The 18441-nt window shown below is 43.2% G+C and overlaps 1 protein-coding gene across 15 annotated transcripts in view; it reads right to left on the bottom strand.

Moving 5' to 3' along the window:
* Window positions 1-18441, bottom strand: part of RBMS1 (RNA binding motif single stranded interacting protein 1) — a 214022-nt gene that overhangs the window by 125260 nt on the left and 70321 nt on the right. For 2 of the 15 annotated variants that reach the window (XM_072811155.1, XM_072811158.1), the window contains exon 1: window positions 5922-6078. The exons of 6 other annotated variants lie outside the window; for them this stretch is intronic. In XM_072811155.1, the coding sequence (XP_072667256.1) occupies window positions 5922-5990 (69 nt within the window). In that variant the 5' untranslated portion in view covers window positions 5991-6078. Of the gene's footprint in view, window positions 1-5921; window positions 6149-13198; window positions 13282-14263; window positions 14336-18441 lie in introns of those variants that run through there. 7 more of the 15 variants (XM_072811160.1, XM_072811161.1, XM_072811162.1 and 4 more) reach the window with 7 other exon arrangements.

Raw genomic sequence — 18441 nt, 5'->3', positions numbered from 1 at the left:
CAATTCTATTTATTAGGGTAGCACTCTGTATCACACCAAGTTTTGTTGTCACTGCTGCCACTTACTAAGTGCTAACAACAGCTATATTGATTCATTTCTTGAACACAGAATTCGGTTTGTTCCACTGAATTTTTTCACCTGTCTTTACTCCAGAAAAAGCTTGCTTCCTTCCTCATGGCCTATCCTATTTCAAAATTTACTAAGCTTTTAGAATGTATGAAGCAAAGCATTCTCTACAGATGCGAGATTAAGAAACAAACACCCACCAAACACCTACAGATGTCCAAGAACAAAAATAATAATAATAGTAATGTTTATTTTTCCTGAGTAATGCAAAGACGGCGCCTTTGAAAACCAAATATACAAACAAGACAAAGGAAAGAATTCAGGAAATCATCGTGCATCTACACTAATAATCAAATCTGTCTGTTTTCAAGCAAATTAAAAGGTAGAAATTCTCATTGGTAAGAGTGATCAATGCTCTTTTTTTCCTTCTCCGAGCATGTGTTTGCGTAAAACAGAGAGGACTGAGAAAGGCTCTTTCCCCAAAGAGAAGGCAATGCAATCTCTGTTAATAAGAGCCTGATACAAGAATAATTGTTTTGAAATATGGTGGAACGTACTTTTCAACTTTCTGGTTCTTCCTCTCTCTCTTCCAGGGGTTGAGAGTCTCATCTTCCAGCTCCAGGGCCTTAACCCATCAGGAGGCTGCCCTCACATTCTAAACATAGTCTACTCTCAGGCTGTGTCAAGGTCTCCCAGGATCACACAGAGCCTCCCAGGACCACCCACTGTTGCTTGCTCTGTGGGGACATTAATAATAGTAGCATCTCAGAAGGACTGCCAGCAACAACCCTGTGCAATGGGCACTATTGTCTTTCCTTAAAAAAAAAAAAAACAAGGTTTTGGCAGGTTGGTGAAAAGCATGCAAGTAAGTGGTAGAGGCCAAACCTAAGTCAGGGTCTTTCAATTAGCTTGAGTGAAGGTTAAAAGAAGCTAGTGTGAAATCTGCATTATCAGGGTTCAAGGTATATACCAGGAGGCAGTATTTTAGTGGAAGAAGCAGGAAAAAGACGGTTTATAATTATGATTTTTTTTTATAACTAGTTTTAGAAAGCAAACTGGGTTCCTGGGAGATGGGGTTGCTGGATTGAGCGAATAAAAATTATACAGTAGCACACGGTATTTGGGACGTACCTATATAAAGCATTATTCATTGCTTATCTGAATTTCAAATTTAACTTGGCATCCTGCATGTTACCTGACAACCCTAGAGTAAAGGCCTTTATGAAACAAACAAAAAACACTAATAAATTACCGAGCTACGCTTCCCAAAGCTGCAATCTGGGACGCTCTGTGTGCCACATGTCTTCGGGAGGCCAAGTAAAGGGAAGTGTAGCGAAGCTCCAGCTGTTCTTAGCTGCTCTTCCTTCTCTTTTTCCTGGTAGCAGACCCAACCCTTGATGTCAGAGACCTAGCTTTCACCAACTAGGCCATTTAAATTCGCGGCTTCAAAGTTCCTGACCCTTCTCTCCTTTATATGGATGTTGTGAAGATGAAATATACTTGAGGTTGGGAGGGAATATCATCCATGTGTCTTTAAATACTTATTTTTGGTGGACTGCTTTAGAGATACGTTCTCAGAAACCTGGGCAGAACGGATTCCCCCGGCCCCTGGCCCCACCACCAAGAACGGGCTTGGAAAGGACTGGCCAATATGGGGTGAGCCCAGCTGACAGCAGCCTCAAAAAGGAAGAAAGAACAAAAACTAGAAATGTGCTCAAAACCTGAAGTGCACTACAGAAAATGGAGTGAGTTGCCAAAAGGGTTACCCAGCAAGAAAAAGGGGGTGATCACAGATGGGGAATTCTATACTTTTCAAGTGGCCACGGCTACATATTTAAAGTACCGTTCCTTAATTCATAAACACTACTCACTTACCAACACACTGAGATAGCTTCATGTAAAAACAAAAAACAAAAAACAAAACAAAACAAAAAAAACAATATGACCTTACTTATGCAGACCAATTTAGTTTTCTGTTACCTCCCCTAAACTCCCAGTCTCTGTGGCCTGAGTATGCTTACCTTCATCTAAAAACAACAAATTGGGAGTAGCTCACAGTGTTCATTTAAATATTTCTAGGCACAACTTTAATCTTCAAACTTAACAAAACCCAATCTACTACACATCGATTGCTGTGAACAGAAAGTGCTTGAAGAGGATTAATCAACAGCTTTGTATGTCATCCTCCAACAAGGCCAAACACTGAATCACTGTGGGATTCTTCACGTGCAGCTACACCCAGTTAATCTTTAAGAAAGCAGCAAACTATGTAAATCTACTTAAACTGGGGAGATAAGTACTTCACTCATCAAAAGTTAGCAACATTTAACAAGTACAGCTATTAGCTGGCAATATCATTTGTAAAGAAAAAGGCAGACACAGGCGCACGCGCACACACACACACACACCCCCGAAAATTCTTGCATTCACTCCTCTACCAGAAAAGGCCCCACTGCAAACCACTAGGGCATAGAGCAAGAAAGGAATTGCTACATGCCACAATTTGTAAAAACCAAATTATATGACATAACTGAGTCAAGTGCCCAGAGAAAGCAGTTCTAAAATGGACGTCAGAAAGCATGGAAAAAAGAGGCTAATAAAAGAATTCAAAGAAAAATGGAAATATTTGTTTTCTGTACTTAAAGCATTTTTCTTCTTTTGAAACACAATAAAATATGTTGATAACTACAGAAGTCCTGATAAATGGTTTCTGTTTCGGTTGGAGGGGCGTTTTCACACACTCAGACCCGGTTTATGCTTAAGGAGTACCATGCATTTGAAAGTCACGGTCAACAATAATAGGATGCACATACTTCTCCACTGAGGCTTGAACAAACAATCTTTGTCTAGATACTACCTACTGGGTTATCACCTCACTCAAAAGTGTCTCACTTTGACCTGAGCCAAGCAGGTGTATTTCTAATGTGCTCACAGGCCTGTGATGCAGGAAAATCCTGTTTATCCGAGATGATGCCAGAGATCAGTGCTCTTTGATGCCCTGGACATACGTTGTGCAGGGGCAGGAGGGGGCCAGGCACCACCTACCTCTGCTTTAACTGCAACTGGCTGACTCTTATGCGTGTAAAACACAAAGTCTTAAAAAAAAAAAAAAAAAAAGAGTCTACAATCATCTACTGAAGTAATACTTTGGCTTTCAAATATCACGAACCCATCATCCGTATCATCCATTTATTTCACCTTCACTTCCAATCTCACAACCTCCACCCTTTCCCTTCACAAAAAACAAAACAAAACGAAAACAAAAACAAACTCCTCAGAAGGTAGAGGAATCCCTAGACTAGACTTTGGAGAAGAGAAAGACAATGGGCAGTGATGCGGATGAGGTCCGAACGAGTTTCCGTTGAGATATGCATGTAAGTAGGCAGCTAGCTGCAACTGTGATAGTTTTAAGAGCTTAACTCCCAGGGTCCAAATCCCAGCTCCGCACTTTGGGTTGTACAGACTGGGCAAGTGACTTCACCTAGGTCTAGTTTTCTCAAAAGGAAAGGAGATCTTATCACCTGTCTCACAGGACTGTCCAGATGACTAAAATTAGTTAATCCATCTAAAGCACTTAGAACATGGACCAGTAGGCAGTAAGTAAGGCGCTCAGTGACGGTTAGCTACTAGGAATACATATCCGTAAAAAAACAGGAATCTCCTTCCTCCAAAGGTGACTTTTAGGTATTCCTCACACTCAGTTTTTCCTTCAAGCAAATTATCTGCAATCAGCTCTAAGAGCGGCTTATAGATTTGTAGATTAAAATCAAATCACATTATACACCTAAAGTTTACCTATTCTTTCATCAAAATGAGCAAATTAATATGAACCGAAAGGTGCAAGCTTAGTATCACAAAGTCTTCTAGAAAGCATTAATTAGACTTCCCGTTCAGACTAAGCCAGGATGAGATCACAAAGTCACTCATGGTAACCAGGTCCCCACGCTGGAAGTGTGCTTTCCCAGTGAATGGCTAAATACTAACAAAAGAAGCCTTTGACTCAAATACCACTGGTACCCGGGGTCTTGTGTCAGTATAATGCCTACACATTCATTTCTTTCTTTGCCTATAGAAAAAAGAAAGTCTGTTTGTTTTTCTGATTCAGTCAGCCCTTTTAGTCTCTGAATCTAAGGAGAGCCCAGTGAAAAGAAGAGCATCTTATCAGCGTGCTCCAGACCAGCAGGCTGTCCCCCTCCACACACAAAACCTCCAGCCCCTCACAGCAAAAGGGCCTCGCCCTCAGAGCCTTTTCCCCATTTCAGAGCTAACACCCCGCCGGGTTTTGACAACAAATAAATGAATACACAAGGCCTTTACATAATTAGCCATCTTTTCAGGTAGAGAGAGGTGGGTGGAAGAGGAGGGTTCAGGAGAAGAATATTTATTGTAAATTGGCATCACTGATGAAGTTGATGTAAGTGTGTTGGATCCGAGGGCATTTATTTTAAATGAGGCCATAGGAAGTGAGTTTAGAGATGCCTGGTTTAAAATCTAGACAATTTTAGCAGACAAGCCAGAAACGCAGATTTTTCCCCCCATGGGAAAAAGGAAAAAAAAAAAAAAGAGCTTTTTTACTTAAGCCAGCTAAAAGTTGCACTGACTTGGCCAGCAAGGGCACACAGACCAGGATGTGTTTACTGCCTTTTCAAGGGAAAGCTAACGAGTAAAAGAACCAAGGGCCAGAAAACAATACTTTCTGACACTGTCACTGTTTGACCAAATTAGCCCTACTCTCAGATATGCTTATGCTAAGACATACCCCCCCCCCCCATCAAATGACTTTGAGAACAAAAAGGAGTAAATATAATCAATAAGCCTGTGAACGTCTTTGGGAAAGCCACCGGGCATCACTGTCATCTGTCACGATCCTAACAGAGCTACGGTCTGCATCGAAGGACAGAGTCCGCTTGTATCATTATTGGGATAATAACTTAATTGATTTGTCTCCGTGGCTAAGGATGCAGACAAGGGATCTGCCGTGGAAGAAAAATATCTGCGATCGTGTTTTTGTTTTCTCAACAAGCATCTTGCCGCTGACCTCTAAATCAGTTTAACCTTTTCCAAACAGACCTGCACATTTTTTACATAATTTGGAGCCAGGTCCTGTTGCTGCTGCTGCTGCTGAAGGGCTCTGCGAGATTTATCACAACATGGCTTCAGTAACCTTCTTTTAAAAACAAAGATGAAAAAAACAAAACAAAACAAAACAAAAGGCCGAAACTACAGGCTCCCAGCTCCGCTCCTTCTCCCGGCAGGGGATTTCGCTCTCAACACCAAAGTGCCTTTGGAGTTCAATCTGCTAAAAAATGTATGAAACGGCATTGAAATAGGGAAAGGCACGCGTATGACTCAGGCTTCTCCAGGTCGCTGTGCAACTAGGATGTCAAAGGGCTTCCCTGTGCTTCTGAAAACTGAAAACCTTGAGAAAGTGACAGAAGTTCCTGTTTCGTCTGCCTCCCTCCCTCCCTCCCTCCCTTAATATATATGCGGGGGGGGGGGGTGCGCGGCCCGGCACGGCGGGTCTTCCGGGTGCGCGGAGCGGCGGGCAGGTCGGTCCAGGTCGAGCGCAGCCGGCGATCGCATCGTCTGCACACAAAGGTTTCGGGGGGGGGACCCCAAACTTGTTGCGGGGCTGCGGCAGCCCCCGCGCACCCCCCCCCGCGTCCCGCCCCGCGCGGCCGGCGGGCACCGGGCTCCCCCGCGCTCCCCCGGGCTCCCCCGGGCTCCCCCGCGCTCCCCCGCGCTCCCCCGCCGCGCTCCCCGCCCGGCCGTCCCCGCGGGCCGCCGCCCCCGAGCAAGGTCGCCGCCCAGCCTGCGCCCCGGGGCCGCGGCGTCGGGCCGGGCGGCCGCCTCACCTGCTTGCGGTAGGGCGTCCTGCAGCTGCTGCTGCCCCCGGGGTTCCCGCTGCTGCTGGGGAAGATCATCGCGGCGGCGGCGGCGGCGGCGGCGGCGGGCGGCGGGCGCGGGGCAGCCTCGCCGGAGGGGGAGGGCGCAGGAACTCGGGGAACTCCCTCTCGCCGCGCGGCGGCGGCCGGCGGGGGCTGCAGCTCGGCCGCTCCTCCTCCGCCCTCGGCCTCGGGACTCGCCTACGAGCGCGGCGCGGCGGCGGGCGGCGGGAGGGCAGCTCGGGCGGCCGCCGCCCTGCGTGCCATGGACGGGAGCTCGCCGCCGACGAGCAGCGCCGCCGCGTCCCTCCTCCCGCGGCCGCAACCACCGCCCCGAGAGCGCGCCGGCCGGGGAGGGAGGCGGGCGGGGGGGCGGGGAGGCGGGCGGGGGGGCGGGGAGGCGGCCGCGCCCCGCCCCGCCCCGAGAGCGCCCCGCCCCGCCCCGCGCCCCCCGCCTCCCCGCGCCCCCCCGCCCCGCCCCGCCCCGCCCCGCGCCGCGCCGCGCCGCGCCCAGGCCCGCCCGCGCCTCCCTCCCCGCCCGCCCCCGGGCGCCGCAGCCCCGCGCCCCGCCCCGCGCGCCCCGCAGGCCACGGCCAGGGCCCCCCGGAGCGCCCCCGCCCCCGCCCCGACTACCGGCCCACGGAGCAGCTCCCGGCAGACCTCGGGAGCCCACCTTCCCCCACCACGACGCTGACACTTTAACCTCGGGAAGCGGGGCCCACGCGCCCCAGCTCCCCGGGGCGAGCACTCGGGAAAGTTCTGAGTCGGCTGCCGGGCCGGAGTTGGCCAGCCTCGCTTCAGACTCCAAGAGCGGGCCCCTCGGCGGCCATGGGTGGGCTGGTAACCCCCCCACGCTGCAGGGGTGCAGGCCGCCTCTGGGAATTGTTCGATGCCACCCAATGTGTTCTGCCGAAGGCGCACAGAAACGCCAAAAGGGGACAAAGGGAGGAAGCAGCCTCCTTTGTTCCCCAGTTGAAACTACGGAGGGCGCCTCCAGATGCCCCCTTTTCTTGGTCACTTTCAAGCTGCTGTACGAAGCCTAGAACCTCGCAGAAGGCTCCACGGCAAGTCCCACAGGCAGAGCCCACGGCCCCGGGGGGCCACTGAGGCAGACCTGCCAACCCTCACGCTGGCCTGCCCAGCTGTACTACGGGGACAATCACAGCAGCTCTCCCCCCGGCCCCCGGCCCCCGGCCCCCGGCCCCCCGCCCCCGGCCCGGCCTCTGACACCTTGGAGACAGCCATCTGCCCTGATCAGGAAAAACCCTAACTCCTCTCAGAAGTGAAGACACTCCACCTCCAGCTGCCATAAGGAAAACAAAGTGTCCCCTAGGGTCTTCCAGGGAAGCTGTGGCTATTTGATCTCAGGGTTGGGAGTTTGAGCCCCATGTTGGGTGTAGAGATCACTAAAAAAAATAATAATAATAGTAAACTTAAAAAGCTGTATCTATTCAAAGGTTTTTCCAGCAGCAAAGAACGGAGAATGTTCATCTCCGATAACCTGCTTGTGACTAAGTGAGTCACCTCCATATTCCAAAATGCTCCCAACATTCTCCAGCAAAAGTGATGAAAACTAGCAAGTTTCACCTATTTAAAAACAGCAAAATATACACAAAATATACTAATTCCTAATTCTTTCCATTGAAAGCAAAAAGCAGCAGCAGCAAAGGAACTTATTCTAGGCACGGTACTAGGTACACCGTGGACAAGTTAAGAACTGGCTGGAATAAAATTCGCAGAAACATATCTGTCTTTTAAAGTGATTTAAATAAACAGTCCAACTAACATTCAGTTGCATGCTGATATTATATATATGCTACAACTATTTGCTACCAGTCCATGGATTTACAATTGTTTCGGCTGCCACTTTGCTATCTGCTGTCACTAGGGCGCTTTACTACAAGTTATCAACCACAAGTATAAAAATACAAGGTGTTAAGTAGAACTGTTCAAGCTATAGGTACCTTTTCCTGAGAAATTAATGCCCCAGCAGTTCAGACCTATCATCTGTGGAAAAAATTCCAGGTACAACCTCAGTGGTCAAGACTGGTCCCTTAGGAAACTACAATCTAAACCACAAGGAACAGCACAGATTAATTGTTCTACAGCTCTCCTCTAAGTTCATAATACTTTTGATGTTGTGCTATTCTAGAATACTAAGACTTGATTTGATACCCTGCAACAGCTGTACAGGAATAAGGGAAAATTTCAAGTGATAATAAAATTTAAATTAGAATACTAAAATATACTAAAAATACTTTATACTGAGTATACTAAGAATACATTCATATTCTTATTAAATATAAATAATATTAAAAAGACTTTTTAAGAATAAAAAGGATATCTAAAGATCAAAAAAATATGTAGCGTCCTACAATGATGAATGACATACAAGCAGAAAACACAAGGCATATATTTTTAAAGACAATGTCTACCATCCAGGATTCAAAAGTTTCAGGCTTAGGTAGGTATACTATGCTCTTACACAAAGCAGTATAAAGAAAGGCAAAGACAGCCTCAAAGACTATAAAATGTAATGAAGTCACTAAAGTCCAAACGGTTCCAACCTAAGAGAAATAACAGAAATGTGAAATCATGTGTGTATATATAATCAGTTATAGATATTCACAAGTGGTTGGTTGTAAACGATTACAGGGATAGATCCTAGTGAGATTCGTCTGGGAAAGTTTATTGACCTTTGAAACAAATTTGTTTTAAGACAGACAAAGCAAGGAAACATTCCAGAGAAACTGCAAGTTATCATGGGAAGAATTAGGGCTTTGGAATCTGTCCTGTAAAATACTCCTTCTCCTGAAAGGGAAACGGAGACTCTGCTGTCCAGGTAGTCCTACAACACCCTGCACCTCCAGCTCAGTTGGTGGGTAAAGTTATGGGAATGTGACCCAAAAGCAGCCAATCCGGAGACAGGCCAAGTGACCCATGACATGGTTTGGTTTAGAGAAAAAAAAAAAAAAAATAAGCAGAGCCAATCAGAGTCTCACCCTTGGGAATCTGATTCAGAAAACTCCAAGAGCTGAACTAGTTAGGAAAGGGGCAGAAACTGCAACAATGCCAGGGGGTAGAGTTGAGGCCACAAAAAGCCAAAACCATATGCAAGCCAAGGTTATGAAGAAGCAGAAACTATGAGTAAACAGGAAGCTGACTGGCAGCAAGCAGAGAGTAAAGCAGATGCCAGGAGCGGGTGAGCACTTGGCCGTGAGATGATGAAGGGAGCAGCAGTCCCTGGAGCAGCTTTGGCTTCCAATGGCCCCTCCATGTGTATACTTTACCCCACCTCCCTTCTTCAGATGGCTTAAGTGAATCTGGATTTCACAATCCAAGGAGCCAAACAGATCTGGCTCCACATTTCAGCTTCTCACTTACTAGCCACATGGCTTGGGGCAAGTTAGTTAACCTCTCCGAGTCCTGGACTCCTCACAGATTGTCTTAAGAATATATACAGCACACCAACAGAAGTGCCAAACTCAGTAAGTGGCAGCTGTTGTTATTGTTTCTCCAGGTTTTATAGCGATGGTTTGTAGATTTAAGTGGGTGTACAGTATAAGTAGCGGATGCCCAGTACGTCTGGCTGACCCTCAATTCCATCTACACCCAGGAGCAAGGGTGTAGATGGGATTGACAACATCCGAAAAGAGCTTTCTAAGACTGGCAGGCCACAGATTTAACCTTTAGAGATGGGGAAAAAAAAAAAAAAAAAGTGTGGCAAAAGGTCTGTTTCAATAGTCTCATTGCCCTGAAGTTTTTCTCCCACGTTTGTTTTTGTCCGATTTCCTTTAAAGAAGTTACGTGTTGGACCACAACCATTTCTATATGAACGGGAAGACCGTGGGCAGCAGCGGAGACCGCACTGTAAAGCAGGAGGAGTCTGCAAAGGAGGACGGTATAAGGACGGAGCCATCAGTACAGGCAGGAGCCTGCGATCTCTCTAAAAGACACGAGATCTGCAAACTCCAGGCATTTGCAGAACTGGAATTTGAGAATCTCAACTCAGGAGACATTTGCCCCAAGAAACAATCTGAAAATCATTTTATAAGTCATTAACAACAGCCCTATGAAGTGGGGAGAGCGATTAGGCTCCATCTACAGATGACAGGGAAAAATCTAGGACTGACTGACCTATCCATAGCTAGGAAGTAGCAAGCAAGTGTGAAAATCGAGACCCGATCAGGGTTAAAAGATTTCATCCTGTGCTCCTTTAATTCTATAATGCTGTCTCCACCAACAAAGCCTTATAAATAACGCTCCAACTCCTAGGTGAGTGAGTACTTGTAACCCTACAGCACCCGAGCTGCTCTACACTAATAATGCAAGGCATTAAGTGGTAAGTACCGGCCAAGTGGTCTAGACAAGTAGGTGGTACGGGAGTCTGCCAGAGGGAAAGATCAATACAGGATAGATAACACGGGCGTAGGAAGCTCAGATGTATACATGTTTTGTTTGAGAAACATTTATAAAGAAGCACTATGCAGATGACAGGACAAACAGAACTTGAGATAGGGGCTTGTATGAGAGAGCATGTGGATTTGGGGTGACAGCTGCTGCAATCATGGCCAATCGATGAAGTCCCTGGAGGGAGCAGATGACATAAAGTCAAAAGGCTAGGGAACCCCCTCATTCCAACACACACATTACTGAGCCCTGCAGGAGAGAGAGAGGAGCCTCTGAATGAAATTACTACAAAGAAAGTATGGTGAGAAAGCTAAGCTTTGAAAGAAGAAAAAAAATAAGGACAGAGAAGATGTCGACGAGATAAGAAAGACTAGAACACCTCTATCAACAAAAGAACAGATCCATCGCAGGTTCTATTCCTCTATCATCGCTACAGCATTTCAGGCACCTGTTTTTATTTGGATCACATTAAAAACAGAAAGGACTCGAGGAAAAATTCACTGAACATTATTTCAAATTACACTCTTTAATAAATAAAATATAATCACATAGTGCTGGTTAGCCTAAGCAGCCCACACTAAAAAACGGTTTACATTTGAGAGCCTCTATGTTTAAAAGCTCACAAAGCCTCTGGCTCCTAGCAAGAGAAAAAAAAGAAAAAAGAAAAAATATGAGGTCAGCAGATTCTTTAAATTTCTGTTCTTTCCTGGTACAAAATAGGCTTGATAAAGAACCCAATTTCTAAAGTAGCAGCAATATTTTTTATTATTTACTATTTTGCTTTTTAAAAAATCTACGATTCTTATTCTTATACTTAAAGCCTCCCTAGACACACATAAAATCATATGTATGTAGAAGTGAGACCACTATAATAAAACTATAGCTAGAATCCTAGTGCATACAGAACAACATAAACATCGCTGCATTCTGAAGAGTCTGACCACAAGCAATAATCTGATGATTCTTAAATCTATCCTAGGGAACCAAACAGAATAGGATTGCCCTACTACTGCTTCTCTGCATGGACTAATAAATAATAGCTGTCATTTACTGAGTGACTACTATGTTCCAGGCACTCTCTCAGCATGTTCTATATGCTGTCTCCCCTGCCCCCCTCTCTCTCACACACACACACAATCACAAGATTTATCCCACTTTACTGAACAGAAAACTGAAGTCCTGAAGCTTGGAGGTTTTTTTTTTTTTTTTTTTTAATTTTTACCTATTTATGATAGTCACAGAGAGAGAGAGAGAGAGGCGGAGACACAGGCAGAGGGAGAAGCAGGCTCCATGCACCGGGAGCCCGACGTGGGACTCGATCCCGGGTCTCCAGGATCGCACCCTGGGCCAAAGGCAGGCGCTAAACCACTGCGCCACCCAGGGATCCCCTGAAGCTTGGAGGTTTAACTAACTTTCCCGAGGCCATAGATCCAATACATAATGGAACTGGGGTTTGAACTCCATTCTCTCTGAGTCCAAAGTCCCCTGCCTCCAATAACACTAATGATGGTTATTATAAGTCTCTTTAAAAATATTTATTTATTCATGAAAGACACAGGTAGAGAGAGAGGCAGAGACACACAGGCAGAGGGAGAAGCAGGCTCCACGCAGGGAGCCCAACGTGGGACTCCATCCTGGGTCTCCAGGATCACGCCCTGGGCTGAAGGCAGCGCTAAACCGCTGAGCCACCTGGGCTGCCCTGGTTATTATAAGTCTTTAGCTATGGGTTAAATCCAAACTCCACGAGGGAAAACTTAAGGGCCCAACACTAAGTATGCATCTTGGCTTCCCCTGTTACCATCTATGTGACCTTGGCAAATCATTTAAAAATGGATATGGCATAATGTTGAATTTTCATTCAGCCAAATATGAAGGCAAGCTTTCCAATAACAGAATATACAGTTAATAGTATAGATATATAGTCTATATATATATACTAGCTCCTAAATCTCTTAGCTAATGATTACTAAGATGGAACCCATCTCTTTAATCAGTCTTACATTCTGGGATAGTTGGTATGATGGAGTTGGGAGGGATGCAGAAAGAAGTACCTTCTAGAAGCTGGGATGGTGATTAGGTGGGAGGTACTTCCAGAAACCTGCACTAAAACTGAAAACGTATTTTCCCTTGAAAGTAGTAGACCAGGGGCAGCCCGGGTGGCTCAGAGGTTTGGCGCCGCCTTCGGCCCAGGACCTGATCCTGGAGACCCGGGATGGAGTCCCACATCGGGCTCCCTGCATGGAGCCTGCTTCTCCCTCTGCCTGTGTGTGCCTCTCTCTCTCTCTCCCTGTGTCTCTCATGAATGAATAAATAAATAAAAATCTTAAAAAAAAAAAAAAAGAAAGTAGTAGACCATATTAGTGATTAGTTTCCTTGTGGGATTCATAGATGCTTTGAAGTCAACTAAAATCCTAATCACCACTTAGGACATTCCTCTGTATGGTGAAACATCCTCCAAATCTGAAGCAAATCATTTACACTAAAAAACTTTTGGATATAATCTGTTCATAAATTAGTTATTGCCCTGCTCTTATAGAAGAGTTAATAAAATTCAAAGCTTACTCATATTTCTGGAACCATGGTTCTCTGTAAGTTAAATTTCTTTCCCAAAGTTTTTCTATTAAAAATAGCTATACAAGTTCTTATTCTTTTCAAAAAAAAAAATCTGGAACAGGGAAAGGGTTATATGAATTTAAAATTCAAGATTTTTGTTGTTATTTTATACTACATTGAATTTACATTAAATCCTATAAAATGAAAGAGAGTCAACTATTTGGAAAACAAGGACAAAGTGCTCTGCTTCTCATTTATTGTGTATTAGTATTTTCCTAAATTACCTGGATGGATGTCTCAATCCTCTATCTTCTTTGACTGTGGAAATCTAGTATTGGAGCTGCTATTCTCCATTCCTATAGCAAGCCTAAAGGAAAATAAGGGCTTATTTTCAGAATACTTTGAGATAATTCAATGAGTTGTCCATGAATTAGAGTAAAATGTACAAATTATGGGAGATATGAGATGATCTTCAAAATTAGTTTCCTTAAAGAGATGGTAGTAACAATCATCTACTGTATTTGAGCAAGAAAAAGGGCTGAGGTGAGCAAGGGAAGGGCTGCTGTGCCACAGAAAGAGCAATCACATCTGCCTCTTGCTACTGGGGAAGAAAAGGAAAGGATATCAACAGAATTTGTAGAAAACTAGAGCCAAAAAAAAAAAAAAAAAAAATCCCAAATTCGTAGAAAGCAAAATTTGAACCTGAAATGACCATCTCCTTTCCATGAGTAAAAATCAACTCTGGAATGAAATCTTTGAGAGTACAGAGCAAACAACCGTACGTGGGACAGACAAAACCCGCCTCTAAGCTCAGGCTGACAAAAGGTTATCCTAAGACTTTTCCTAAACGTCTGGGGTACCTAACCGATGTTCATCTAAAACCGGGGATCCATAGCATAAATGAGGTTTTAAAGTATATAAAACAAAACAAAACAAAACAAAACAAAAATAAAGTATATAAAACACAGGAGAAACACAGAATGAAACCGTTTCCTTTCTCTTCCTTTGCTACGATCACCATTAAACTAAGTCTATTATTTCACCTGAACAGGAGGGTGATAGGACAATTAATGACGCCCTGTAAGTAAATGGAGATGCTGAAAAGCTTTTCGTTCTCCACTGAATTGCAAATGTAAAGGTTCAAATGAGAAAATAAAGAATTAGAAATGAATTTATATTCAGTTGAGTATGTATGATGGCAAATTTTCCAACATCAGAATATTTAGTTAAAAGTTCTGGAATGGGCTACATACAGAGCTTATAAAAATTCCCCACCCTAAGTGTCCTTAAGAATGACTAGTTCTGGGTTATCTAATACACTTAACACATGGGGCAAACAGATGACAAACCTGTCGCAAATTGATACTCCCCAAGCGAAGAGAAGGCAAGTGAGGAAATTCTGATGTTGTCAGGACAATATGACTGATCATGACATCAGCAATTCCTAATTCCAAACTATAAAGAACACTCCCAGAATGCTGACAGCATATTACATGGGTCCTCCCAGAACCACCCTCCTTTCAGCTCCCTACCTAATGCTTGATCCAATGGCAAATATGGTAATGTTTCAACTAAGGGATTATTAAGTGTTAAAAATCCTGTCAGATTTTTATGGTACCTAACCATATTAAAGTCTCAGGGAAGGGAGGCAGGCATTCTCCACTTTTTTTGAACAGGTGAGACAGCCCCGGATAGGTTAAACAACACGCCCAGGGTCATGAAGCCCAGAAATATAGAATGTCAAGGCTGGACAGAATTATTAAGGGTCAGGCCCTGTGCCTGGAATATAATAATCATTCAATAAATATTGCAGCAATAGAATGAATGCTACTGTCTCTCCTTGGACTCCCTGACCAATAATAAATTCATTCCATCTATTCATATTTAGCTGCATCTATTACAAAGCTCTGTTAAATGGCTTCCAAATCTAAACCTACGTATCACAGTCCTACCCTAGAACTAGTCTATGTCTTCTATACATTGTATAGTGTTTTTTTCTCCATATTCCCCACTTCCTTACCCATAAAAGTGAGGGTAGAGTCATCTTATTTTGAGCTTACAAGATTGCTTAAAAAGTCTGTAAATCTCTGATGAATTTCTTAATCCACTGTCCTGTATATCGTAGATTTTGTTAGAGTCATAAATGGATGAGGCACACCAGCCTTCTTATACACACACACACACACACACACACACACGGCAGAAATGATGATTTTCACCCATTTTTCAAAACCATGATTATCTGAAGTTAGAAAGAGCAGAATCTAACAGTAGAGTGATCAAGTCTTAAAGGATAAGCTTTATAGATTATATTAAATACAATGAATTTTCATCCTAATTTTTAGATCACCTGGGATCATACAAGCGGTTGTAATAAACAATGCATTTTGCATTTGTGTGTGACTTATTAAGGAAAGAGGAGTCCACAACCAAATGATTTCTCTTGATCTAAACTGTTACTGTCAGAGTAAATCCTCTTGCTTTACTTTTTGGGGAAAAGAGAAATGTCCTACTCATCTCTCTGAGATCAGTGTCCTATAAATATTTGGACATAAACTGCATATCATGTAATCTAAGATGCCACTGATTATAAGATGCTTGACAATTACTGAGATGTTAACATTTGGAAAAAAATGGACAACAGTAATTATAAGACATCATAAATTATATGGATCCTGATTCCAGAGATGTTGAAATGTGAAAAAGGGAGCCTTAGACTCTGAATGGATGGCATACAGGTCCACGTACACAATGCATACACAAATGCACACGCATGTTCTTTTCATTCATAGCCTACGTTGGAGAAATATATTTTTTCATTTCATTTTTAACCTTCCTAAGAACATAGAGCTACTAAGAGGTTACAAGTAAATGAGTTGCAGACTCCGTTTTTCCAAGGAGATCTAACTGTGTCTCACAACTAGTGGGCACAGTCTCCACAAGTCAGAATGAGAAACTTCACCCTAATCTCACAAAGGCATCCATCACAAAGAAACAAGCCGAATGATCTACTTCCCTCCTCAGCCATCTCCCCCACAATCTTATCAAATTACACCCATAAAAAAAAAATTACACCCATAGTGTGCTATACAATGCATTTATGTAATTAAGAAAGGGTAAAGGGAGATGAGCCTAAATCTATAGATATTTATCAGACTTCTCCACTCCACACTTCTTGCTATTAGCGCTTTAAAGTTGTCAGTTGCAAAGAAAACTTGAGAACATTCATCCTGTACTGTCACTTCATCAAGTTTCAGTCACAGAGACGCATGTGCACAGACACACACACATTCCAACGACCAGGCATCAGCACCGCTCTGGCACATAGCATCGATTCAAGCCCGCGAGTCCTACACATAGATTTCCATCTTTTTTTCAGCACCTAGAACATCAGTTCTCAGTCTTCCTCTGGCTTTATACTGGAAAAGCAATTTTTACATGAATCAGCTAAGTCGGATATAAAAAGACATACCTTTAAAATGGCTATCACAATCCTTAACATTGATATGAAATTACAAAGTGAAGCAAAAACAGTAACTTAGCAAGTAAGATGACCCCATTTTAGAGAAAAAGTATAAATGATTTACTTAGAGCAGTGGCCATTAGTAGATGCTACTATCTGATATTTCTTTTTTGCTCAGGAAGTGACTAGCCCCTTGTATTTCCTCCTCCTTCCTTATGCAGCTTTCCTTTTAGTCATTTCCCTGTCAGTATGAAGACAAAGCCAGTATGAGAAAATGAAACAAACTGGTCAATCCATTAACTGACAATAGGCTGAACCAACCTAGAGTCTCCATAAGCTTGGAGATTATCTATGAATTTCATTTATCTGTAATGTCTCCCTTGTGGCAAGAGAAAACTGTAACTGATTTCACAATGAGAATTATGTGGTAGGAATTATTAACACATCAAACTTCTAATATATCCCAAGCCCCTAAATGAGGGCCTGGAACATACTAGGCATTCAGATATTGCTTGAATGGATGTATGAATGAATGAATGAATGAATGAATGTCTTCAAAATGCAGGCAAGTCCCACTTGAACAGATATTTTTATACCATAAAAGTCAAACAAGCTTGTAATTTTGAGACGTGCTAATTCAATGACAAATTATAAATTCCAATTTATTAGTTCAACTTCTTCAGTATTAGAGAGTATCATTCCAGGATCTGTAATTCATGATCTCTTGAGGGATTTGAAAATATATCCTATTTTAGGGGCTCTTTTAAGAAGGCTTAGAATTAACTTAAGCTATTTATTACCATGAACATCATTAAGTATATCAAATCACTTTGGAAACAGTTTTTCCCCTTTCCATATCTCTGCCCTCTTTATTTAAAAATATCAGGGATGCTTGGGTGGCTCAGTGGTTGAGCTCCTGCCTTCCACTTAGTGCGTGATCCTGGAATTCCGGGATCGAGTCCCACATTGGCTCCCTGCATGGATAAATAAATAAAATATTTTTGAAAAATCCTAAGTTTTTGATGATTACCAAATTTTTAAAAAGTAGGTGTACAAGTTCTTGTAACGGAAAATCATGTAGTTTGTTTCATTCTATCACGCAATACTTTTTAAAGTTCTATCAGTAAACAAGAAAAGGACAAACTGTTGATAATCGCTGAAGCTCATCTTTCTACTTTTGAAAATTCTCACAACCAAATGACACCAGTTTATTAAAAGCTTTGTGAGGCTGATTTTCAGAGGATCCAAAACCAAAGCAAAAGGATTCTTGGTGTTCCAACACCTTGAAAGGACTACATAGCTAGTTACAAGTTTCCTTTTAAAGAACTACTTTATCTGCCCATTTTACCCTTTCTTCTATGAATCTCTTAAAACACACACACACACACACACACACATACACACACACACATTGAAAAAGCTGAGATACGAAACCATAGTCTGGATAGTACAAAGGTAATAGTGATTGTGTCAGAAAATGCTACAAATCCAAGTGATTAAACAGGAGTCAACCAATTTCTACACTTGACGGTGAAAATACATGATTTTTCTAATCTAGAAGCATTTCTCTGGTTCTTACTGACTCTCCTTTTTCTGCATCTTTTATCTATTGGTTTCCTCAAGCTAGATCTGCTGGAATGTCTTCCATTTCTCTCTCTGACAGGTCCTTATTAAATCCAAACTGTTATGTATACTGTTTCCAAATATCTTCCTTATGACCTCTTTGGTCCTATCATCCTACTTCCTAAAATCTCCACATCAAATGCAAATTTCTGAACATCACTTGTAAAGTGCTCCGTTTCTACCTCCTTTTCCCCTTTTACCTCTCTTCCAATGACTGTTTGTGTTTTGGCTGCCCACGGACTCACTCTGTTCTGGCTCTGAGTTTTGCCAGGAAACAGCCTCTGTTTTTCCATCAGCCAAACCACATTCATCCCTCCCTGTTTACTCTGTTGAAATCACAGCTCATGGTCCACCCCCTCTGAGTTTTTCCTACTCTCATCTATTTTCCAAGAGCTCTCACTATATTTTATAAGGACTGTATTAATGCCTAAATTAGGTCAA

The sequence above is a fragment of the Canis lupus genome, chromosome 34 (assembly GCF_048164855.1).
Source record: "Canis lupus baileyi chromosome 34, mCanLup2.hap1, whole genome shotgun sequence".
NCBI classification, from domain to species: domain Eukaryota; kingdom Metazoa; phylum Chordata; class Mammalia; order Carnivora; family Canidae; genus Canis; species Canis lupus.
The sequence above is the reverse complement of the archived record's forward strand: the minus strand, read 5'-3'. Positions and strand labels throughout refer to the sequence as shown.